Source organism: Heloderma suspectum, chromosome 10, assembly GCF_057233095.1.
Source record: "Heloderma suspectum isolate Gila_16-S chromosome 10, 16-S_ref, whole genome shotgun sequence".
Classification (NCBI taxonomy): Eukaryota; Metazoa; Chordata; class Lepidosauria; order Squamata; family Helodermatidae; genus Heloderma; species Heloderma suspectum.
In genome coordinates this window covers 18,677,939-18,702,194 of record NC_139467.1, presented here as the reverse complement: position 1 = coordinate 18,702,194, position 24,256 = coordinate 18,677,939, and the positions used below count along the sequence as shown (strand labels likewise).

The window sequence follows — 24,256 nt, the reverse complement described above, 5'->3', positions numbered from 1 at the left end:
GCAAATCGCCAAGTAGATTCAGATCTACATCCTGCGGACCCTTGGTACAGAATTTAAAATTCTACAATGGTTGAGAACTCTCAGTCCTGAAAACTGTTTTATCTCCAACGCTGATTGGTGGGAGATTCAGGACAGATAAAAGGAATCCATCACACAGTGCATAGTTCAACTATGGAATTTGCTACCACAGGATGTAGTGATGGCCACCATTTTGGATAGCTTTAAAAAGGGATTGGACAAATTCACAGAGGAGAAGGCTATCAATGGCTACTAGTCCTAAAGACTATATCCTACCTCCAGTATCAGAGGCAATATACCTATGTACATCAGTTGCTCAGGAACATGGGTGGGAGGGTGCTGTTGCACTCATGTTGTGCTTGTGGGTTTCCTGCGAGCAGCTGGTTGGCCACTGTGTGAACAGAATGCTGGACTAGATGGACCCTTAGTCTGATCCAGCATGGCGCTTCTTATATTCCCTGAAGGAACTCCTAAACAAAGAAAACCTGACAGTGTTCCCAGAACACCTGAGTCCCAGATTCCATATGCGTAGAAGCCTGCAGCCTAACTGAATACGACTACCCACAGAAAAGAAATCCTATGCCTGGTCACCCTTCTCTATGCACCGGAAAGCTCAAACATCGGTAGGTATGCTATGGTAAGACCTTTGCTTCGCAAGCCTCTCTGGGAAGCACTCTTTCAAACTAACACCTGGACATCTTTAAAAAGGATCTGAAGCAGCCTTCTCGCCAACCTGTCACTTTCCAGGCATGTTGCATTACACTCCCATCATCCCCAGCCACTATGCATGGGCTGGCTGGGCGGGGGGCGGCGGGGAGAAGGCTGAGCTAAAGTAACCTGTGCATCTGCCTTGCCTGTCATCTCCCCTAGCAGGGAAGCACAGCAGCAGGACCTCACCCCTGTACCTGGCCAGGATGGAGTGCTCTGAGCCATCGGACAGCAGACGGTGCATCTCCTGGACAATAGCTTCCAGCTGGGCCAAAAGGGATCTCTCCTGGGCATGCAGTGGGATCTGCTGCACACAGAGCATCTCACACTTGCTCCAGCCCTCCTGCCACCAGAAGAGAGAAAGGGAGACTGATAAGCCCGACCTCTCCCTGTGACACCCAAAAGCATTGGAGAGCTTCCAGCAATTTCCCCAGTCAAATTCTAGCATCCAGTATAAAATGGGAGAGATCAACCGCTTGCTTCCAGGAATTGGGTTTGTGGCATTTTGTAGCAAGCATGTTGAACCCCTTTCAGCCCGGGGCCCAATTCCATTTTGGAAAAGCTTGGGGAGGGGGTGGGGTAAGGAAGTGCATGTAGTGGGCGGAGCCGAAGGCAAAAGGGGCGGGGCCAAAAATACAAGTGTACTTTACCTTAAAGCTCTTCCTGCCAGTAACTACGCGTTAAGAGAGGCATTTCAATCTTTAGAATAGGGAAGACACTGCACAAAAGCTGGAAAACCACCAAACTAGCTGACTGCAGGGGGTGGGGGAGGAGAGAAGGGGCTTGGGGCCAGGAGAAGGGGGCATGGCCATCCTGGGAACTCCAAGCAGGCTAGATTTAGCATGCGGGCCTGAGGATCGACACCCCTCTTTCACAGTTTGCTGCTCAGAATTCCCCTCCCCAAGTTGTGGAAAGCCAGATCAGTCTATAAAAGAGTCACCTGACTGAGAGGCCTTCAAGTGCTGTAGAGTTTTCAGTGGTGAAGTGGCAGACGGGGAAGCTCCCATCAGCAATGGCCCATCCACTCACACCAGTCATCACTCAAGGGCCCTCATCAATGGTAGATGAATATGTACGGGTGAAGATTCAGCAACGAGGCAGCGCCAAACCTCCTCACCTGTATGAGGCCATGGACTGAGGGCAGGTCATCCACTGGATCTGAGACATCCTGTAGGTGGGCTCTGTCATAGCGGAACCTGAGCGAGGGGGTGGAATGGGTAGAACGGAAAATCCTGACATGTTTCCGATACTCGCAGTACCGGCTTCAGCTCTGAGTACCCTCTGTTGCGCCGCCTCCTACATCACCCCGCCTGAGCAAGCACTGATGGGCTCGCTTGGGAGCAGATGGCAGCTGCGCTTTCATGACTGCAGAGTAGCTTGGAGTAACTGGAAAAATTCCCACAATGCCCTGGATTGATGCTAAGTTAGGAGTGCTCCAGGGCACGGTGGGAAGTTTAAATGGTTGGCTCCCTCTTGGAGAGCCGGAAGAGGGAGGGCAGGGCAGGCGCTAATGGTGAGCCCTTCCGGGATGTTGGGACCCTGGCAGTAGCCAGAGGATGTTGGATGCTCTTGCGAGCCCTGGAGTTACTCCCGTCTTTGCCATGGGAAGGCACAAAATCCCCCCCCCCTCCCCGACAGCTGAGAATAAAGGCGAGTCAGGGGCGACATGACAGAGATGAATAAAATTATACATGGTGTGGAGAATGTGGATTGGGAGACATTTTTCTCCCTCTCTCAAAATACTAGAACCCAGTGGGGTCAACCCCATGAAAGTGATTGGTGGGAGATTCAGGACAGATAAAAGGACGGACTTCCTCACACAGGGCAGAGTTAAACCATGGAATTTGCTACCACAAGACGTAGAGAAGTGACCAATTTGGATGGCTTTAAAAGGGAGTTAGACAAATTCCTGGAGAAGGCTGTTAATGGCTATTAGTCCTGACGGCTTTGTGCTACCTCCAGTACCACAGGCAGTCTGCCTATGTACCCCAGTTGTTGGGGATGGGTGGGAGGGTGCTGCTGCACTCGTGCCCTGCTTGTGGGTTTCCCATGGGCAGCTGGTTGGCCAATATGTGTCCAGAACACTGGACTAGATGGACCCTTGGTCTGATCCAGCATGGCCCTTATGTTCTTAGGACCTACTTGAGTGCTTCCACATCACGGGGGATGTTGAGGCTGTCAGTCAGCTCCTGCAGCTGTTGTGTTCTCTGAAGAGCCAGGTGCTCCAGGGCTGAAAGGATGTGGGCAGGTGGATGGGAGCCCACAACCTTCTGCAAGGAGACATGGAATAGTAGCAGAGTTGCCCCTCGAGGAAAAGACACTGTTCGCAGGCAGCCTAGAGCCCAACTCAGTCCCCAGTCCCGCTTTGCCCCCAAGTCAGTCAAACTGACAGAGCAAGAAAAAATATTCCTATTCCTTCAGCTCTGGCACCAATTTCTTCAGAAGCCTGGACAACGGGATGCCTGGGATTTTTCCAGCCCTCATTTGGACCATCCCCAAATTCCACCACCTCTGCTAGCTCTTCCTGTCCACATGGAGCTCTTGTAGATGGAAGAGAAAGGTCCAGAGGTTCCTGACTGCTGTAATCGCCCAGTTTGTCCTGGTAGTAAACGCCTCCCAGAACTCTCAGATTTAGGAGAGAAAAGGGGGTCTGACAATACATAAGCTTGGGCCAAGCGAAGAGAGTGAAACTGAACATGAGGGGAAACAAGAAAGCGGGTATAGCTGGGTGCAGAGTTTTAAAAATGAGGACTAGAAGCTTGATTGTGTTGCAAAGCAGGGGAGGGAACAAGTGTGAGGTGGCCATTGTACTCAGGGAGAGAGATGACTGAGGCATTCTAAACAGGCTGGAGAAAGGAAGACAAAGCAAGAGGGAAGGCTGGGAGTTGTAGGACTTTTTCTCTATCTACACATGCATAGGACTGTGCCTTAAATGAATAACTACAGCATGAAGCTAGATGTGTCCCAGAATGTCATTCCCCCAAAGCCTCTCACAAGCAGAGATGTGCCAAGGAAAGAACCACAGTTCAGTAGCCGAGCACATGCTTTGCAGTCAGAAGGTCCAGTTAAAGAAGGATCCGGTCATCAGTGCTGGGAAAGAACTGTGCCTGAGAAGGTAGTGCAGGCAATACTGGGCCATCTAAGACAAGCCAGCTTCCTAGGTCCCTGAAGCCCACCAGGGAAAAGGGATCCTGTGCCTTTAACAGCAGCCCCATTGCTGCAGTCCCTACACTGCATCATCCGGCTTACCTCCACAATGCTCAGCCAGTGCTGGTAAGAGTTGTTCAGCTGGTCCTCGCTCATCCCGCTGCTAAGAGACATAGGGAAGGGGCATTAGAAACACAAAATGGGGAGGGGGGTGTCAGCTGAGCACCACGCTCGGCCCCAATGCTTTAAGAAGTGAAAGGCACAAAGCGTGGAAAGAGAACTCTGTGAAACAGACATAAAGCAACACAGAAAAACAAGAGTAACGGGCTCAGTTGCCTTCAGCCTTCTTCTTTTTTAAACTTGATTCTCTGTTGGCCAAACAGCCCTGTTGGCTGAGAATGACGGCATCTGTAGTCCAACACATCTGGAGGGCGCTGAGCTGGGAGAAGCTTGTTTTAAGAAGCACCAGCACTTGGGAACTGAGCCCATAAGTAGAACTGGGAGTCAATGCAGATGTTTCAAAGTGGGGGTAAGAGAAACTGCTTTCCGTATAGTCTTCTGTAGTTACAGGTTGGACTACTGTAACACGCTCTCTGTGGGGCTGCCTTTGAAAACTGCGTGGCCGGACTGTTGAGCGGGGCTGATACAAGGAGCCTGTGCCTTCCTTGTTACAGCAGCAGCACTGGCTATCGGTCTGCTTCTGGGCATGATTCAAAGTGCTGGTTTTGACCTATAAAGCCCTATATGGCTACTTGTAAGACCACCTTCTCTCATATGAGCCTGCCTGGGGTTTAAGATCTCCGGGAGAGGCCCTTCTTTCGATACTGCTGCCTTCAGAGACACTTTGGGTGGTGATGCGAGAGAAGGCCCTCTTAGTGGCTGCTTCCAGGTTGTGGGACCCTCTACCTAGGAAGGTTAGGTTGGCTCCCTCTCTGCTGTCCTTCCACAGGTAGGCAAAGATGTTTTTATTCAAGCAGGCTATCTTAAACTTGGGGCCTGATCCAGCCGGGAGCCACACTAAACAGATTCGAAGGTACTTTCACACAAGTGGACATGAGTCATATTGGTACCTTTGAATCTGTTTAGTGAGCGTCCTGGCTGTATCAGGCCCCAAGTTTAAGACACAGGCCTTTGGCATATAAGCTGGTCTGTTGTTGAAGGAGGTCCTAATTGGTTGGTACTGTTTATTTCTATGATTGCTGTGTTTTTAACTGTCTTATGCTATCTTTTAATTACAATTTCCTTAACCTGGATTTTATTCTTAGCCACGTGGAATGCCTTTTGTTGTTGTTGTTGCTGAAAGGCAAGATAGAAATTAAAATCAATCAGTAAAGGAGATCCCAGGTCAAATCTCCGGAATCTCCCATCAAAAGATCTGGAAGGTTTTATCATTGCCTGAGACCATGATAGAACCACCACCAGTCAGGCTAGCCTGCGCTATGTTCAACAGTCCGACAAGAAAGTTTAAAAGCTACTTCTTGTCCCAAATTTCTAGGTGGCCAACATAAAGTATTTAGACAATTGGGAAAGAAGAAGACACTTGGGGATTTTGCCAGCCCATAAGGAGTGGGAGGAGGAAGTTCCATTGCAAGGTGACTGGAGGCCAACAGACAAGATGAGGCTTGAGCTAGAGACGTGAGAGTGAGAATGGAAGTGAGTAAGAGAGAGACAGACAGACAGAGGGGAGGGATCCTTACGGAAAACTCCCAGATATGCTGCGCTCAAAAAGGGTCTTCAAGAACTGGAAGCGTTGCTGGCAAGCTTCCTGGACATCTCGCTGGAGAGAAAGAGAACAAAATCTTGGCTAAGGCAGAGGCTTTTCAAATATTTCTACTGCTATTTTATTTTATATTATTACCACATTTATATCCTGTCTTTGTTCCTCTTTGCATGGAACACAAAACAGTGTACATGGGTCTCCACTTCTCCATTTTATGCTCACAATAAGCTTGTGAGGTAGGTTAGGCGTGAGTCAGTGACTTGCCCAAAGTCACCAGTGAGCTTCATGGCTGGGTGGGGACTAGAACCCAGATCTCCAGAGTCCCAGTCCAAAACTCTAACCAGTATATTGATTTGCATGCTAAGGAACTCTCATCTGGTCATATGCCACAGCACCGTGATGCCAAAGATCCTGGGGCATATTCTAGCCACAGACTCCATTCATGTGGGGTCCTGGCCAGACCACTGAGGACTCACCCCGTATTCATGCAAAGCATGTCCTAAAACACACCCAACACTCCCTGGCAGCCACACACTGCAAGCGAAAATAGACAGGAGGGGCAGAAGGTTGCCTAATAAGCTTGTGTGAAAGCCCTGGTTTTCAATTAAATTCGAAACAATTCAAAAGCCACAGGGCTGAGGAATATGTGGTCAGGTAACACTGAGATACGCAGACATGCAGCAGCCACATGAAACTGGACTCAGAGAACGCTAGGGTTGGAAAGGACCTTCGAGGTCATCTAGTCCAACCTCCCTAGTCAATGCAGGATCTACAACAGAGGACACAGCCACAGAATCCCAGACACAATGGCTGTCCAGCCTCTACTATTTAAATATCTCTAGCCAAGGAGAGCCCGCCACCTCCCGAGGGAGTCTTATTTTTCCTGATCCAAACAGAAGCTGAATCATTATTAGGTAAACCAAGTAGAACTAATGAGCTGAGAGAGATGACAGGTCACAAGGCCATTCCACCACACTCTGCTAAAAGCATTAATTTTCTCCTCTCTTCCCTCCCCGTTCCTTTTTCCAGGGACTGTCTTGTTTAACAGATTGTATATAAGCTGCTCTAGGAGCCTTTTCAGCTGAGGAACAGCATAAAAATACTTCAAATAAATAAAGCAGATGACTGGTTTGTGATTTGGTTCTGGCTAACGAACGAACAGACACAACAGTACATTTACTGGCTCTGCCCCCAAATGTCAAGCGATAAGCCAGGATTGTAAAAGATTATTTCACGATTGGGGGCCACCCGGGCTTCTGTACTTTGCTCTTTTCCAAGGTCAAAAAGCAGCAGTCAGACCTCAGGCTTGCTTCTTTAAGGTTGCCACCCACTGCAGAGCAGACTATGAAGACAGACTGCCTTGAAGAAGGGGAGGAGGGGAAGGATAGATAACCTTCCTGCACACCCCATAGTGCCTGCCCCATTGCCGTCGCGTTCTCAGCCAAAGGCTCAAAATATACCCAGCTGCTCATCGAAATGCAAGGAGGGTCCATAGCTCAGTGGAAGAGCACCTGCTTTAATTGCAGAAGCTCCCAGGTTCAATCCCTGGCTTCTCCAAGTAGAGCTAGGAAAGAATCCTTCCTGAAACCCTGGAGAGATGCTGCCAGTCAGTGTTGACAATACTGGGCTAGATGGACCAATGGTTTGACCCAGTGTAATGCAGCTTCCTATGTTCCTAGTGACTTCCCATGCAGACAGGCTGTGCCTCTGGTAGTTAAGGGCCGACAGGGTGCCACAACCCAGACTCAGTCCTTTAGATCCCCCTCTGTAGCGGAAGAGAAGGCAGTTCCCCTCAGAACCCTTGCAGCTGCTTCCTGGGCCATCTGTAATTTCCAGACCGTCTTCACAGGCAGCCGCAAGACAAGGGCTGCCTCTGGGATCCGTCCCCTTTTCCTCACTGGCTAAAGAATTGCTTGCCACAGCGGGTGAGGCAAGGAGAGAATGGATGGTAGGACCACAACGTAAGCAGACAGGAGGAGATGCCAATTTGTAGGGTTGAAAGTTTCCTATGCATGTTTAGATGGGAAAAAACTCCTACAACTCCCAGCGTTGTCTAAACATGCATAGGATTGTGCTCTTAACAGCTTAGCTCTGGCTCTGCTCCTGCTCCAAATGCTGCTACCACAACAAGTATCTCCCCCAGATCCCCACGCCACCACATCCTGTCCCATTCTGCCTGTGCACCTGGAGCCACTCCATCCCTCCGCCCCCCCAAAGCCCCCTATGTCATTTCTTTGGAGACCTAGATCTCGAATGCACAATTCTACACAGAACTTCAGCAATTTTCTGCTGTATTAATTTTATTCCCTATATCAATAAAATCGCCCCTCTGCCACCTGGGCGCTCGAGGCGTTTTTATTATTTCAATGAGCTTGGTTTTGTTTTAAAAATGAGCACATCGAATAGCTGGGCATCACATTTGAAATGGCTGGTTTGCATTGTTGGCTGCTCCGAAAGCCTTTCAAGGTTGAAGAGTGGAGCACAAATGCTTGTAATAATAACAGAAATACTTGCAAGTAAATGAAGTCTTGACTGATTTAAGGACGGGCAACTGGTAGCCTTCCAGAAGTTTTGGCCTGCGATTCCCAGCAGCTCTGGCCATCACAGCCAATGGTGAGGGATGATAGGAGTTGTAGCTCAAAACATCTGGAGGGCCACAAGTTGCCTACCCTTGATTTAAGTACGTAGCCCTGATCAGGGCTTGAGTATACAATTGCCAGAAGACATTGGGGCCTCTTCCCTGCTAGCAGCCAAACAGCTCTCACCAGAACTTCTGGCTCCAAGCTGGGGAATCCAGAGTCTGGAGCCTTCCCACCAAACACCACTGCTGTCTTCGCCTTCCTGCGGAGAGAACAACGTTAGGGCCTTGTTAAAATGGAGTGGGATGAGCCCTTCAGGGGTTAGCCAGTCCTCTGCCTTCTGAACAAGCCTGACTAGTCTGCACATTGCCACAGGTGGGTCCAGGGGCTTCTGGGATAGGTGGGTCCAGGGGCTTCTGGGATAGGTGGGTCCAGGGGCTTCTGGGATAGGTGGTTGGCTGCAGGAGTACCAGCCTCCTCCTCTTCCTCCATTAAGCCTGTTGCTCCTCCCCTCACGCAAACACTCCATCCCACCCAGCAGTTCCTCCACACACTGTCTGCAAGGAAGCAGAAGAGCCTAGAAATGGGGCCTGTACCTTTCAAGCTCCTCCAATTGCTCCAGACGCCCCTGGAGGTGCACTGCTTTCGCATGCAACTGCTGGCGCTCCGCTGCAATCCGGCTCGAGTAAGCCTTGAGCAACAAGCTGCGTCGCTTGGCGTCGCGGATCTTCTCCTGGGCCGTCTCCAGGGTGACCTCTGAGGAGAAAAAAAAAGAGTGCACCATAAGTCAGGTTGTGTGTGTATTCGACACACCTTAGTGAGCACCGAGCAAGCGGCCAAGTCTGTATTAGATGTCAGCCTCTTTTTTGAACAGCCACCGTTCTAGTCCTTATGATAGTTGAAGAAAAAATTTAGATGGGGCACTAGTACACTGTACAGCTGCTTAGACTTTCCCTCAGCTAGTACCCTGGGCCTAGGGCAGGGATGGGCAAGTTGTGGCCTTCCAGATGTTTTGGCCTACAACTCCCATCACCCCTAGCCAGCATAGCCAATGGTGAGGGATGATGGGAGTTGTAGGCCAAATCATCTTGAGGGCCACAACTTGCTTACCCCTGGCCTAGGGATACTGACTTAAAAAAAAGAAAAGAAAGCAGAACTCCTGTGCTTTTAACAGTTATAAGGAAGGAAGAAATTCACCCTGGTGACAGGCAATGCTCAGCCATTGGCTTTCTAGGGAACTTTACAGCTAGGCCTCAAGTCAGAGGGCATGATGCCCTTCGCTAAGATGCTACACTTGCAACTGAAGCAGTTCAGAGCCTCTACCTGGCAAAAAAAAAAAGACAGCAAGAAAACGAAATTTGTAGATATTATTGCAAAAGAAGGATTTACAATCCGAAACTCTTTGGGCCAAGAATTTAAGGTAATTTGCAAATAGCATCTGGAGTTTTCTCCCTCTTCTTTTGCCGTTTGTGATGCTACCCCTCTTTTCGTGTTTGCAGCTCCTCTACCCACCTAAACTTGGTTTCAGGTTTGCGGGGGGGGGGGGCGGTGGCAAAGTGCCCTGTTGGTCCCCCCGTGTTGTGTTAGTGGGCCCTGGTGGCAGCAGTGCTATAATCACCCCGGCCGCTTAAGTGCCACCATTTTAATTTCCCACAATGCCACTATATTGGGGACGCTGTGAAAAGTAAAAATGATGGCTTCAAGCCACCCAGCTCCAGTGGCCCAGGATAGCAAGGCTGGCTCTAGCTTTGAGGGGGCAGATGTCAATGCAGTGGTGGACCCTGCCGGGATACTGGGACCCCCAACAGCTGCCCAAGGCTGCCGCATGACAACACCAGGCCTGTTCTAACCATAACGCCTCAGGAACTTTCAGAAACCAGCCTGCGTCAACACCCAGAGAGTATGGCTATATTCTGTATAACCACTTTGGGATTTGTTCAGTGAGAAGCAGTTAAAAATATTGCTAATAATAATATCCCCTTCATGGATCACTGCCTTGTTGTGGCGAAGGGGCTTGCGTAACTCAGTGAAGCCATAAGCTATGCCGTGCAGGGCCACCCAAGACGGACAGGTCATGGCAGAGAGTTCTGACAAAATGTGGTCCACTGGAGAAGGAAATGGCAACCCACTCCAGTATTCTGGCCAAGAAAACCCCATGGAACGTATCACAAGGCTAAAAGAGATGACGCCGGAAGATGAGCCCCTCAGGTCGGAAGGTGTCCAATATACTACTGGGGAAGAGCAGAGGGTATTTCCAAGTAGCGCCAGAAAGAGTGAAGCGGCTGGGCCAAAGCCGAAAGGACACTCAGCTGTGCATGTCGCTGGTGGTGAAAAGAAAGTCCGATGCTGTAAAGAACAATATTGTTTAGGAACCTGGAATGTCAGATCAATGAATCAAGGTAAGCTGGAGGTGGTCAAACATGAGATGGCAAGATTGAACATCGACATCTTGGGAATCAGCGAACTAAAATGGACAGGAATGGGTGAATTTAATTCAGGTGACCATTATATCTACTCCTGTGGGCAAGAATCCCTTAGAAGAAATGGAGTAGCACTCATAGTCAATAAAAGGGTGGGAAAAGCAGTACTGGGGTACAATCTCAAAAACGATCGAATGATTTCAGTACAAATTCAAGGCAAACCATTCAACATCACAGTAATTCAAGTCTATGCCCCAACCACTGAGGCCGAAGAAGCTGAGGATGATCGGTTCTGTGAAGACCTACAACACCTTCTAGAGCTAACACCAAAAAAAGATGTCCTCTTCATCATAGGGGATTGGAATGCTAAAGTAGGAAGTCAAGAAACCACCGGGATAACAGGCAAGCATGGCCTTGGTGTACAAAATGAAGCAGGACAAAGGCTAATAGAGTTTTGCCAAGAGAACACGCTGATCATAGCAAACACTCTTTTCCAACAGCACAAGAGGCGACTCTACACATGGACATCACCAGATGGTCAATATCGAAATCAGATTGATTATGTCCTTTGCAGCCAAAGATAGAAAAGCCTATACAGTCAGTAAAAACAAGGCCTGGAGCTGACTTTGGAACACTCAACAGTGGCCACAAGACTGGAAAAGGTCAGTTTACATTCCAATTCCAAAGAAGGGCAACGCCAAAGAGTGTTCAAACTACCGTACAATTGCGCTCATTTCACATGCCAGCAAGGTTATGCTCAAAATCCTACAAGCTAGGCTTCAGCAGTATATGAACCGCGAACTACCGGAAGTACAAGCTGGGTTTCGAAGAGGCAGAGGAACTAGAGATCAAATCGCCAACATTCGCTGCATCATGGAGAAAGCAAGAGAATTCCAGAAAAACATCTATTTCTGCTTCATTGACTACGCTAAAAGCATTGACTGTGTGGATCACAACAAACTGTGGCAAATTCTGAAAGAGATGAGAGTACCAGACCACCTTACCTGTGTGCTGAGAAATCTGTACGAGGGTCAAGAAGCAACAGTAAGAACTGAACATGGTACAACCGATTGGTTCAAAATTGGGAAAGGAGTACGACAAGGCTGCATATTGTCACCCTGCTTATTTAATTTATATGCAGAGTACATCATGAGAAACACCGGGTTGGATGAATCACAGGTAGGAATTAAGATTGCTGAGAGAATTATCAACAATCTCAGATACGCAGACGATACCACCCTAATGGCAGAAAGCGAAGAGGATCTAAAGAGCCTCTTGTTGAGGGTGAAAGAGGAGAGTGCAAAAGCTGGTTTGAAACTCAACATTAAAAAAAACTAAGATCATGGCATCTGGCCCCATCACTTCCTGGCATATAGAAGGGGAAGAAATGGAAGCAGTGACAGATTTTATTTTCTTGGGCTCCAAGATCACCGCAGACGGTGACTGTAGCCATGAAATTAAAAGACGCTTGCTCCTTGGGAGGAAAGCTATGGCAAACCTAGACAGCATAGTAAGAAACAGAGACATCACCTTGCTGACAAAGATTCATATAATCAAAGCTATGGTTTTCCCAACATATGGTTGTGACAGCTGGACTATAAGGAAGGCTGAGCGCCGAAGAACGGATGCTTTCGAACTCTGGTGCTGGAGAAGACTCTTACGAGTCCTCTGGACTGCAAGGAGGTCAAATCAGTCCATCCTAAAGGAAATCAACCCTGAGTGCTCATTGGAAGGACAGATACTGAAGCTGAAGCTCAAATATTTTGGCCACCTAATGTGAAGAGAAAACTCCCTGGAAAAGACCCTGATGCTGGGAAAGATTGAAGGCAAAAGGAGAAGGGGACAGCAGAGAATGAGATGGCTAGATAGCATCACCGATGCAACGAATATGAACTTGAGCACACTCCGGGAGAGAGAGGACAGGAAGGCCTGGCGTGCTACAGTCCATGGGGTCACAAAGAGTCGGACATGACTTAACGACTGAACAACAACAACAATAATAAATAACAACTGCTAATAATGAGGATTCAGACTTTATTCCCTAGACACTTTTGAGGGCTCCACAGATGTTCCCCTATTTTGCCTGCTATTTCCTTCCTTTCCTCTTTTTAAATTTGTTTTTGCAAGGCTTTACATTATACAAAGGGCCCCACGGAGCAACCAGTGGCAAGGGCTTACCCCTCCTGGAATCAGGAAGTCAGGCTCAGGGCTCCTTTGCCCTCAGTCCCCATGCTGCCCTGTAGAGCTCCTCCTCTCCCCACAGTCAGGCCTCCTATTTGTTTAAACATGTTCACTATTCCACGCATTTATTCAGCACCTTTTGGCCAAGACACCCAAAGTGGTTTACAATTTTAAAACACGAAAGCAAAGAATGCTACAAAAAAATCTCTTTCAGGCCACCTGGAGGCCTTTCAGGAGCTGATGGCATGAGCCGCTGGCCCTGGGCTTCCTCGTTTCTCTCTCCACTCACCATCAGCCACAAGCTCCCGCTGCGCCGACTCAATCTGCAGGTCAATCTGCTGTAGCTCCCCTCGCAGGCGGGCAATGGTGTGAACCAGCTGCTTGCGCCGCTCCTTCTCCGATTCAGAGCCGCTAGGCTTGCCCTGGAAGGGAAGCGGGGAGACACAACACCAAATGTGGTAGCGCTGATCTCTCGCCCAGCAACACATGGTCACACGACACAGATATAGGACCACCTCTCCTACCCCAGAAGCCCCGCCTGTTTCTTTAAGAGCTCCAAGGACAAGAAAACATCCCTATCTACCTTATGTCCCAAAAAGAGTTTTTTGAAGACGTGGAACATCGGAAGCTGCCTTATGCAAAGTTGGGGCAATGGGCTGTCTAACTCAGTATTCTGTATACGATGGTTGACAAGGGAATGGCTCCAAAGTTTTAGGCTCCCACAAGGCAGGTGCATCCCAGACTGAGAATCGTTGCCCTAGTCCAGCGGTGAAGAATCCAACCCTTCAAAGATCCCCAGATGGCCCGCCCCTTTGCTCTTTCCCCACCCCTTTCTCTCAACCAGGGGTGTCGAACCTCAGACTTTGGGGCCAAATGCAGCCCACCCTAGGATCCCCAGATCACCACTCCCACTTCCCCTGGCCCCACCCCCTTTCCCCGCCCCACCAATCATTTGGTGGTTTCCCACCTTTTTGCCACTTTCCCCCTGCATTCAATAAAGTTGACATGTCTCTCCTAAGGCTTAGTTACTGGCAGTGAGAGCTTCAAGCTAAATAGGCTGGTATGTTGGGCCTCGCCCCTTTGGTCTTCAGCCCTGCCCGCTACAGGAATGCAGCCCCTGAGAGCTTCTCCAAAATGGGCTGAAAAAGGTTCAACACCCTGACCCAGCCGACAGGTGGGGAACCTGTGGCTCTCTAAATGTCGTTGGACTCCCAACTCCCATCTGGCCCAGGCAACATGGCCACTGGTCAGGGATGATAGGAGTCAGAGTCAAACAACATTGGAGGGGGGCACGTGTTCCTCCCACCCCACCCCAGTTCCATGAAGCACCCCAAACACACTCTGTCTCACCTCAGCCTCCTCCATTTGCCGATACCTAGACAGGGAAAGCTTGCGTTCAGGAAACAGGTTAACTATTTGGTAGTTTAGCAACAACAGCCTTTCCCAACACAGTGCCCTACAGATGCATTGGACTATAGTTCTCATCATGTTGACTGGGGCTGATGGGAAGTGAAGTCCATTGCCACCTGGAGGGCTACAGGGTTCCCACCCAAGGCTTTAAAAGGTTATAACAACTGGCGAGAAAGAATAAGATCTTCATTTGGCACTGAAATGACATCAATACAGGCACCAGGTGAGGCTGCCTAAGCAAGGCACGAACCTCACTGGGTGACTTTGGACCAGTCAGCCTAGCCTATCTCTACACATCACAAGCTCCTCAGAGAAAGGAGAGATTGCAAAAATAAATACGTTGCCAAAGTTCAAGCGGTGCATCTTTCTCTCATGTGGAGATGGAACAGTCTGGGACCAGGTTACTTGAAAGCCCTCTTCCTCCCATACAATCTTGTCCACCCGCTGCATTGAATATCAGCTATGCATCCCAACACCTTCAGAAACACAACTGATTAGGACACAAGATGGGGCCTTTTCTATTGCGGTACCCAGGTTGTTAAAACTCCTTCCTAAAGATGTTTGGTCAGTTCCTTCTGGTAAGCAGCTAACCCCCCCCGCCCCCTTAACAAAAAAAATTGCCAAGCTTTTATTGTGGGTTAAAATTCTGCCTCCCTGTTTTATACTGAATTGTTTTATCCCACTGTTGGTTTCACTGTGTGAAATTGATTTTGGCAATCTGAACTGTTTTTTTATTCTGTTTGATATATTTTACGATCTTCTGGTAAGACGCTTGGAGTTTATTTTATAAAGATAAGTGGGCAATATGTTTCTTAAGAAAATAAATAACGGTGAAGGAAGTTTCACCACCATTGCACAGGGGGCTGGGCAGGGGGTAATTCTTAGCACAAATAAGTCTGGAATTCTTCCAAAGAAAATGTGCACACACCCCACTCCCCAAAGGATACCATAGCAAGTTCCCACGGATCTTCTTTACGTTCCTACAACATAAACAAGAAAAAGATGAAATCAACACAGCGTGACATGAGCTCTGAAAAAGAAAACCCTGGAAGAAGTGGAAGCAAGCATGCAACACATTAAGAGATAAACACATTTCTCAAGCCTGCAAAGAACTTTGAGCCCATGAGAGCATTTGCACCCTGCAGTCAAAGAGGAAAGGCAACACCATCTCACTTAGTTGCTCTGATTGGTTGCCTTTTTTTTTTTTTACTGGCCCTGGGCTTGTGCTATTAAGACACAAGCCTGACCTGCAGAAATTAAGCAGGCAAAATGAACTTATTGGCTGCCAACTTTTTTTTATTGGCCCTGCTCTGTTGTCCTTTCTGACTGCCACTTTTTTTTAACTGGCCTTGTGCTTGTGCTATTAGATACAAGCCTGACATACAGAAATTAAGCAGGCAAATCTTTTTAACTGGAAGTAATCAAGAAGATGGAGCACCTTCCTTCCAAGGAAAAGCTGAAGTGTCAGGGCCTTTTATTTTAGAAGAAAAACACAACCTGATTTGAGGGGGGACATGGTAGAGGTTTATAGGGTTATGCACATGGTGTGGAGGAGTAAACAGAGGAACCTTTCCTCCCACTCTGACAATACTAGAACTGGGTGGCACCAATGAAATAGACTGACAGCCATTTGAGAACTGGCAATAGAAAGCACACCTTCACATTGTGCATTGTTAACCTCCAGAACTCCCTGCCACAAGATGAGGCAATGAGCACCACACTGGGTATCTTTAAAAGGGGGTTAGGCATGGGCAATATAGGATCACCAATGGCTGTTAGCCATAACCACTAAATCGGGGGTGGGGGAGACTTTTTCCTGCCAAGGGCCTCACTCCTTCACAGGTAATCTGTCAAGACCCACATGTTAGCGGTGGGCAGGGCCACAGCCAGCAGAGGGCAGGGCTAGAGACAAATGTGGTGGGTCATCCCTTCTCTCTCTCTCTCTCCTTCCTTTCTTTCTGCCCAATGGACTCCCACGGAGAGGACAGATGGCTCTTGCCAGAGGTCTGAACAGAATGCACGTGGAAAGCTTTTGAAATTAGGCCAAGGACTTCATGAAGTTGGGTCGAGGACCATAGGTGGCCCACTCCTGCATTCAGTGGAACCTCCACATTCAGAGACCGAGGGCTGTTGTGTTCAAATCCCACTTGTGAGCTTCTTGGAGGCATCCAGCTGACTAGTTTTAAAGACAAGAATCTGGGCTCAATCATCTGACCAGCAAGGCTCCTACACCTTTCCCATCACTTTATTTTCATACCAAGATTACTGACTGCTGCTTCATTTCTCTGTCTCCTCATATTAAAGACAGGGCTTAGCAAAATTTGTCAGGCACAGGAATTTGTAAAAGCAGCTGGCCTGCAGATAATTCTGTCCTCCACCCTGTCAAGTCATTGGGCTAAATCTTAGCCAGTAGCCCCCAGATACAAGCCAAATCCAGCAGTCTCTCAGCACTTCCCCCAACTACCACCCTTCAGCTTCTCACCTCTGGTGGTGAACATGGCGGATGACATATTTCCAAATCTCAGCACATTGACCTGAGCACATCCTGGAGGGGAAGAAAGCAAAAATCTATCAGGCTTGGAAGAACGAGCTGCTTCTCAGAGCCTGAGGCACTGGGATTGGAAGGCTGAGAAAGGGCAGTGAGTAAGTCCACTGGAGTGGCAGCAACTGCCCAGTCAGAGTGAAAATTAACTAGCCGCCACCATATGATTGAGAACAGTACTGCATAATGGCATCCTAAGTTTTCACCGGGGCCTAATCACATTATTTTCACAGAATACAACTTGATATGTTCTCAATAAATAAAACACATACAACACAACAATACAAGTAAACTCCTAATACTTACAGTAATATAAAAATATAATTCATCAACCTGTAGTACAACTCTACAACCAACTAATCCAACTATTGCTGTTGTATACAAAATGGACCCGAGTTTTCCCACCATTCCACTAGCCATAATAATGAGAAGGGTTTTCTTCTAATAATGCCTTGTTTAGAATTCTAGTCTTTTCTAAAGTATCCCAATCTCCTCCCTAAATTGACCCATTCTACTTTCCCAGTTTTACCCAGAGATGTCAGGCAATGTCATTTCATACTGCTAAACCCCATAGCATTAAGCACCATTTGCTTCTCCAAGGTATTTGCGTTGATTTCCGAAATTTAAGGCAAAAATAAATCTTGCTGCTACCATCACATGGAATAAGAGAAGCTCCTTCTTTGCTGGATACTACCCCTTGGAGAAAACTCCAAGACTAGCCATGACATAGCTACGAAGTTAAATATGTTATTGTTTTTAATTGTTGTATACCACCTTGGTGGCTCTTTAGCAAATAAGGCAGTATATAAATGTTAACAGATAATGAACATACAGCGGTATGAAGCGGCCTTTTTAGTCCAAAGACTAGCCCATCTAGCTCAGTACATCTACTCTGACTGGCAGGTCTCAGGTAGAAAAGGATCTTTCCTATGACCTGTTACTTGATCCTTTGAACTGGCGCAGCCAAGAATTGAACTTGGGACCTTCTGCATACAAACCATATGGTCTGCTGCTGAGCTAAGGCCCTTCCCCAGCATCGTGGATGGAAGGGAGCAGCTCAGTCCTCTGCAAAGTTACTCAAAAGTGAAACCCGCTGCTTCCATGTGAATACCAAGAGGAAACATTTTATCATTTATGGTGGACTTGTAAAAAAGCTAAAACATTTTGGAAACGAATACAGTCTTTAGCTCAAAGAATATTAAAGACTACTATAGAATTAAAGCCAGAAACTTTTTTATTGGAACCAACAGATAAACATGTAAAAGAGAAGGGGGGAACCCTCTACGTGACAATGACTGCAAGTTATTGTATGCACAAAAGTGGAAGAATGAAACAATACCAACTGTGAACGAGTGGATCGTGAAAACGATGGAACTGGCAGAGATGGCAAAACTTACTATTATAATTAAAGAAGGGTCAACAACTAAATTTATGTTAGATTGGAAACCTTTTATAGAATTTGTACAAGAAAGAGAGAAAAATGATATCTATGTATGAGGATTTTGAACTTTGAGATGGCTGATTCTCTTTTTTCTGTTGTTGTTAAAATCGGGAGAAAGGAGATAATGTCTGTGAACTCAATGTATGAGATACAACTAAGCCAAGAATTAGAGAATAATGATAAGCACTTGTTAGATACCTTACAATCTCAAGAGATATTTTAGTGTACGTGTATTGCGGCTGTGTTTCTGTTGTTGCTGTGTTGTGTTTTTCTTTTTTTAAAAAAATAATTAAAAAGGGGGGGGGGAAGAAAAAAAAAGTGAAGCTCGCTGCTTCCCAAGCGCATGCAGGGCTGGTGCTGAAAGCACTCAGCGAACGCTCAGAGGCGCTCTCGTCGTTATTTCCATACCACTCGTCGCTGGGGTTGAAAACAGGCCCGGGGGCCGAATGGGGGCGCGTTAAGATCGCGGGGATGAAATGGGGGCGGAACGGGAGAGGTCTGGGGGCGCAGGGCCGGGGCCGGGCCCGCTTCTCACCCACCGTCGGGCGGCGCTCTCGGAGGGAATCTTGCCAGGCGGGAGCTTCATCTCCTCGGCCGCCCAGCGCCGGAGCTCCTGCGCCAGCGACATCTCGTCCCCCGCCGCGACTGGCCCGGACGACGCCAAACTCGAACTCGGGCGCCGCTTTCCCGGCTGGGCCCAACCCACTCTGGCCCCGCCTTTCCGCACGGCACGCCGGGAGATGCGAGTCCGGGACGCGGGGCCTGCTGGGAGATGTAGTTCGAGGGGAGGGGGGAACGCGTCGCGTTACGTAGCCTGCCGGGATTTGTAGTTTCGGGTTGGGTGTGAGGTGAGCCGTCGACGGTCCACACGGCCTGTCGGTCTACGCCTAGGCAGCCTTGCTCAGCCTAGGATCCCAAGTTATTGTTGGGCCGCAACTCCCATCGTCCCTGGCCTCCAAGCCACCGTAGCTTGACTTTCTCCAGTTTATTTGTTATTGATAACATTTCTATCCCGCCTGACAGCTGAAGCTCTCTGGGCCGTTCGCAAAAACGAAAACTGCACGTCAGGCGTAAAAACAATACAAAACATAAAAGCATTAAAACTACAATATAAAAGTACAAGCAGCATAAAACCTAGCACCAATGCAGAGATTTGACATACAGATTTAAAACAAATGAATATGGACTTGAGCTCGCTCCGGGAGAGAAGGCCTGGCGTGCTCTGGTCTATGGGGTCACGAAGAGTCGGACACGACTGAACGACTGAACAACAACAAAAGACCAGAATGCTAAAATTCCTGGGAAAATAAAAAGGTCTTCACCTGGCATCGGAAAGAGGACAACATAGGCGCCAGGCGAACCTCTCTAAGGAGCTCGTTCCACAACCAGGGTGCCGCAGCAGCAAAGGCCCTGTTCCTAGTAGCCACCCTCCTCACTTCCTTTGGCAGGGGCGCTTGGAGAAGGACTGCTGAAGGTGATCTTGGGGTCCAGGCAGGTACATATGAGAGGAGATGATCCTTCAGGTAACCTGGGCCAAGCCATTTAGATCTTATTTATATAAGCGGAGGCTTCAAAATATTGAAAAGGAGAAGTGAGCTGCATTTCAGGAGATCGTTCTTGTAATTAGTTAAAAAAATAAAATCTTGAAGTTGCACAAAATGCTATTGAGTTCGAATGAAAAATGGAACTGGTGAAAAACGATACGATATCAGCTTGTGCACATCTCTAACAGAGATCTAGTGGGTCTTCCTATGAATAAAACAAACCCCAGGATCTGACTTTGGATAACATTTCAGATTTGTTGATATTGAAAGACTAGAGGTTGTACAATTGAGACTTTTTGGGTTAATGTAAGGAACGGAGTAATATTGCCTTGATCAAAGAAGTAAATCTATTTAGAAAGGCCATTTTTAGCCCCAGTTAACAAATGGTCTTGTTCTCTCACTCCCTGGGTCAAACTGGTTAAAGGCACAATCCTATATGTGTTTAGACAGAAAAAAGTTCTACAAGTCTTGGCATTCCTCAGCCAGCCAGCCATGCTGGCTGGGAATTGTAGGACTTTTTTCTGTCTATGCATAGGATTGCAAATTAAATGCAAGAGCAGAGTCCAGACAATGGTTGGAGGGGAGGGTGAATACAAGCCTTTCACCCTCGCTGTCCTCCTGAATGCAAATGTGTGTGTGTATTTTCATCAGGATCACAGCAGAGGGGTGTGTGTCTGTGTGTGTGGAACAATTAATCTCCTCCGCCCACCACAGTTCTGATGTTGTTCACCGACCCCCCCTCTTTTGCAGGTATTTGCATAAGAAAAAAGGTGCCCATCAAATGCAGTGATACATTTAATGTCATCTTTAGTTTTGCTTTTTGAACTTCATTACCATATATAACATGACGAAAAGGTTATAGCCTGAGCCCACTGATTCTGATATTTATCCCATATTTTAATAAATGATCCCCTTTAATTTTTTTCTAATTACACACTCTCGCCCCCCCCCCCCCTACAAATGCAGATTACCTCCAGGCTGGAAAAACATAATGGGTGAATTGGGCCTATATTTGTCTGGGTGTGAAATGTGAGGTAATGTTAACACCCCATTCAATGCAGTCTTTGCAGATCACACAAATATTTGTTATATATATTATATATTATAAATATTTGTAGGGATTAGGTGAAACGCATGCTGGGGATGACTTCTGTGAGTGCCGTGGCAGCTGGCGTTGGGATCATGATTGGAGATCATGTTTAGAAACAAAGAACTTAAATTCACAGTTGTCTCCAGTGTGTTCTGATACCAAAATAATCTCTCATGTAAGTGCATGTCCCACCAAGACTGGGCTTTGGGGAGCTTGACCAACCTCAACAGGACAAGAGGAATCAGTGTGTCTTGCCACCTGGAGGACTCTGAATGGTGCCACTAATTTCTAATAACAAGTCTTCACATGACCAGAGCAGTGCTAAATAGTTTGTAGGGAATAGGAGTGGTAATAACTTTGCTTTGGAACTACTGCACAGCTAGTTAGTTCTGCTGTGTTTCTCTTTACCCCAGTGCTCTGAAAACTGTATAGCCCTCGTGGTTTTTTGGGGGTGGCAACCAAACTGGGAAGCTCTCCAAAGTATCCCATCATTCCCAGGAGGCACTGTGTGTGTGTGTGTGTGTGTGTGTATGTATATGTATGTATGTATGTGTATATATATATGGCATGGGTGAATGATCCCCTTTGCCGAGATATCTGCTTCATTGACAGGAAATAGAGTTTGCAATACTGGCTGTTCTGGCTTTCACCATCTTAAGAGTTCTGCATCACTATCTCCATCGCAACAACTGGGTGCAAGACTGAAACGGTAACATTTATAAGAAAGTGAAGTTTGGTAGTCAAAACAGACAAAGAGATTCAGGAGCAGGACAGGTTCTCTTGCACCTTAAGAAGGTGTATATTGTCAAAACACTATTTGTTTGAATAAATGGGAACCATTTGAATGATTTCTGATGAAAGGAACTAGACAAGGTTGCCCTTTATTTGTGTTTATTATAATCTTCCTGTGACTTATAGTGATTGCCTAAACCACTCAGTTAAGTAGTTTGAAAATTCAGGATATTGAATGTAAAGTTACCTGTTGAAGTGACTATGACAGACGTAGAAAAATAATAGCTACTCTCAGGATTTCTAACTGTCTCCATTGGGTAAGTTAGCAGGATTGATGATAAAACAAGAGCAAAACAGAATGGAAAGAACTGAGCAGTGGAGGCTGGTGACTCCAGGTGGCGATTCCATTCAGGGTTTTAGTTACAACCAGCCAAAAGCTTAAAGGTGCTGAACCCATTTTGGGGATAAGGCTCAGCACCTTGGATAGCACCTTTAGAGCATGGATCACTGCCTTGTTGTGGCGAAGGGGCTTGCGTAACTCAGTGAAGCCATAAGCTATGCCGTGCAGGGCCACCCAAGACGGACAGGTCATGGCAGAGAGTTCTGACAAAATGTGGTCCACTGCAGAAGGAAATGGCAACCCACTCCAGTATTCTTGCCAAGAAAACCCCATGGAATGTATCACAAGGCTAAAAGAGATGACGCTGGAAGATGAGACCCTCAGGTCGGAAGGTGTCCAATATACTACTGGGGAAGAGCAGAGGGTATTTCCAAGTAGCGCCAGAAAGAGTGAAGCGGCTGGGCCAAACCCGAAAGGACACTCAGCTGTGGATGTGTCTGGTGGTGAAAAGAAAATCCGATGCTGTAAAGAACAATATTGTTTAGGAACCTGGAATGTCAGATCAATGAATCAAGGTAAGCTGGAGGTGGTCAAACATGAGATGGCAGATTGAACATGGACATCTTGGGAATCAGCGAACTAAATGCATGGGTGAATTTAATTCAGGTGACCATCATATCTACTACTGTGGGCAAGAATCCCTGTGCTGGAGAAGACTCTTACAAGTCCCCTGGACTGCAAGGAGGTCGAATCAGTCAATCCTAAAGGAAATCAACCCTGAGTGCTCATTGGAAGGACAGATACTGAAGCTGAAGCTCAAATATTTTGGCCACCTAATGCGAAGAGAAAACTCTCTGGAAAAGACCCTGATGCTGGGAAAGACTGAAGGCAAAAGGAGAAGGGGACGGCAGAGGATGAGATGGCTAGATAGCATCACTGATGCAATGAATATGGACTTGAGCACACTCCGGGAGAGAGCGCAGGACAGGAAGGCCTGGCGTGCTATGGTCCACGGGGTCACGAAGAGTCAGACACGACTGAATGACTGAACAACAACAACGAAAACTCAGAATGGAAGCATTGACCCTCTGGAACTGGAGTCACCAGCCGCCACTGGATCTGAGCAAAAATGGATATCACAGGAATGAGAAAGTGGTCAGTGATTTAAGTATCTGGTTGGTTGGTGATGTCCGAGAAATATAAAAATAGTCATGGGAAGCAGTATAGGAAATTCTGTTCCCAGATTGAAAGCTGTTCTAAACTGAACCTATGTTTCACAGCATGTGTATTTACAGAAGCAGTTGTTCTACTTGCAGTTTAATAACTGAGCAAATGGAGGATTTTGGTGGACTGATCAATGAATAGGGAAATCATGGTGAAAGAGGCAGCAGGGCTGCATGTTTATTTGTTGTTGTTGTTCAGTCGTTCAGTCGTGTCCGACTCTTCGTGACCCCATGGACCATCGCACGCCAGGCCTTCCTGTCCTGCGCTCTCTCCCGGAGCGTGCTCAAGTTCATATTCATTGCATCCGTGATGCTATCTAGCCATCTCATCCTCTGCCGTCCCCTTCTCCTTTTGCCTTCAGTCTTTCCCAGCATCAGGGTCTTTTCCAGGGAGTTTTCTCTTCGCATTAGGTGGCCAAAATATTGGAGCTTCAGCTTCATTATCTGTCCTTCCAAGGAGCATTCAGGGTTGATTTCCTTTAGGATGGACTGATTTGACCTCCTTGCAGTCCAGGGGACTCGTAAGAGTCTTCTCCAGCACCACAGTTCGAAAGCATCAATTCTTCGGCGCTCAGCCTTCCTTATAGTCCAGCTCTCACAGCCATACATTACTACTGGGAAAACCATAGCTTTGATTAGACGGACCTTTGTCAGCAAGGTGATGTCTCTGCTTCTTACTATGCTGTCTAGGTTGGCCATAGCTTTCCTCCCAAGGAGCAAGCGTCTTTTAATTTCATGGCTACAGTCACCGTCTGCGGTGATCTTGGAGCCGAAGAAAGTAAAATCTGTCACTGCTTCCATTTCTTCCCCTTCTATATGCCAGGAAGTGATGGGGCCAGATGCCATGATCTTCGTTTTTTTAATGTTGAGTTTCAAACCAGCTTTTGCACTCTCCTCTTTCACCCTCAACAACAGGCTCTTTAGATCCTCTTCGCTTTCTGCCATTAGGGTGGTATCGTCTGCATATCGGAGGTTGTTGATAATTCTCCCGGCAATCTTAATTCCGACCTCTGATTCATCCAACCCGGCATTTCTCATGATGTACTCTGCATATAAGTTAAATAAGCAGGGTGACAATATGCAGCCTTGTCGTACTCCTTTCCCAATTTTGAACCAATCGGTTGTTCCATGTCTGGTTCTTACTGTTGCTTCTTGACCCTC

The 24,256-nt window shown here is 47.4% G+C and overlaps 1 protein-coding gene across 4 annotated transcripts in view; it reads right to left on the bottom strand.

Annotated features, from left to right (window-relative positions):
* HAUS5 (HAUS augmin like complex subunit 5) overlaps window positions 1-18,875 on the bottom strand; it is a 28,969-nt gene extending 10,094 nt beyond the window's left edge. For 2 of the 4 annotated variants that reach the window (XM_084815379.1, XM_084815381.1), the window contains exons 1-12: window positions 18,706-18,875; window positions 16,666-16,728; window positions 15,131-15,163; window positions 14,124-14,148; window positions 13,063-13,195; window positions 8,769-8,928; window positions 8,359-8,434; window positions 5,571-5,650; window positions 3,976-4,036; window positions 2,869-2,996; window positions 1,844-1,922; window positions 924-1,069 (exon numbers count right to left, since the gene is read on the bottom strand). In XM_084815379.1, the coding sequence (XP_084671505.1) occupies window positions 924-1,069; window positions 1,844-1,922; window positions 2,869-2,996; window positions 3,976-4,036; window positions 5,571-5,650; window positions 8,359-8,434; window positions 8,769-8,928; window positions 13,063-13,195; window positions 14,124-14,148; window positions 15,131-15,163; window positions 16,666-16,728; window positions 18,706-18,794 (1,073 nt within the window). In that variant the 5' untranslated portion in view covers window positions 18,795-18,875. Of the gene's footprint in view, window positions 1-923; window positions 1,070-1,843; window positions 1,923-2,868; window positions 2,997-3,975; window positions 4,037-5,570; window positions 5,651-8,358; window positions 8,435-8,768; window positions 8,929-13,062; window positions 13,196-14,123; window positions 14,149-15,111; window positions 15,164-16,665; window positions 16,729-18,705 lie in introns of all 4 variants that reach the window. The other 2 variants (XM_084815382.1, XM_084815383.1) reach the window with 1 other exon arrangement.
* Window positions 18,876-24,256: the final 5,381 nt, after the last annotated feature.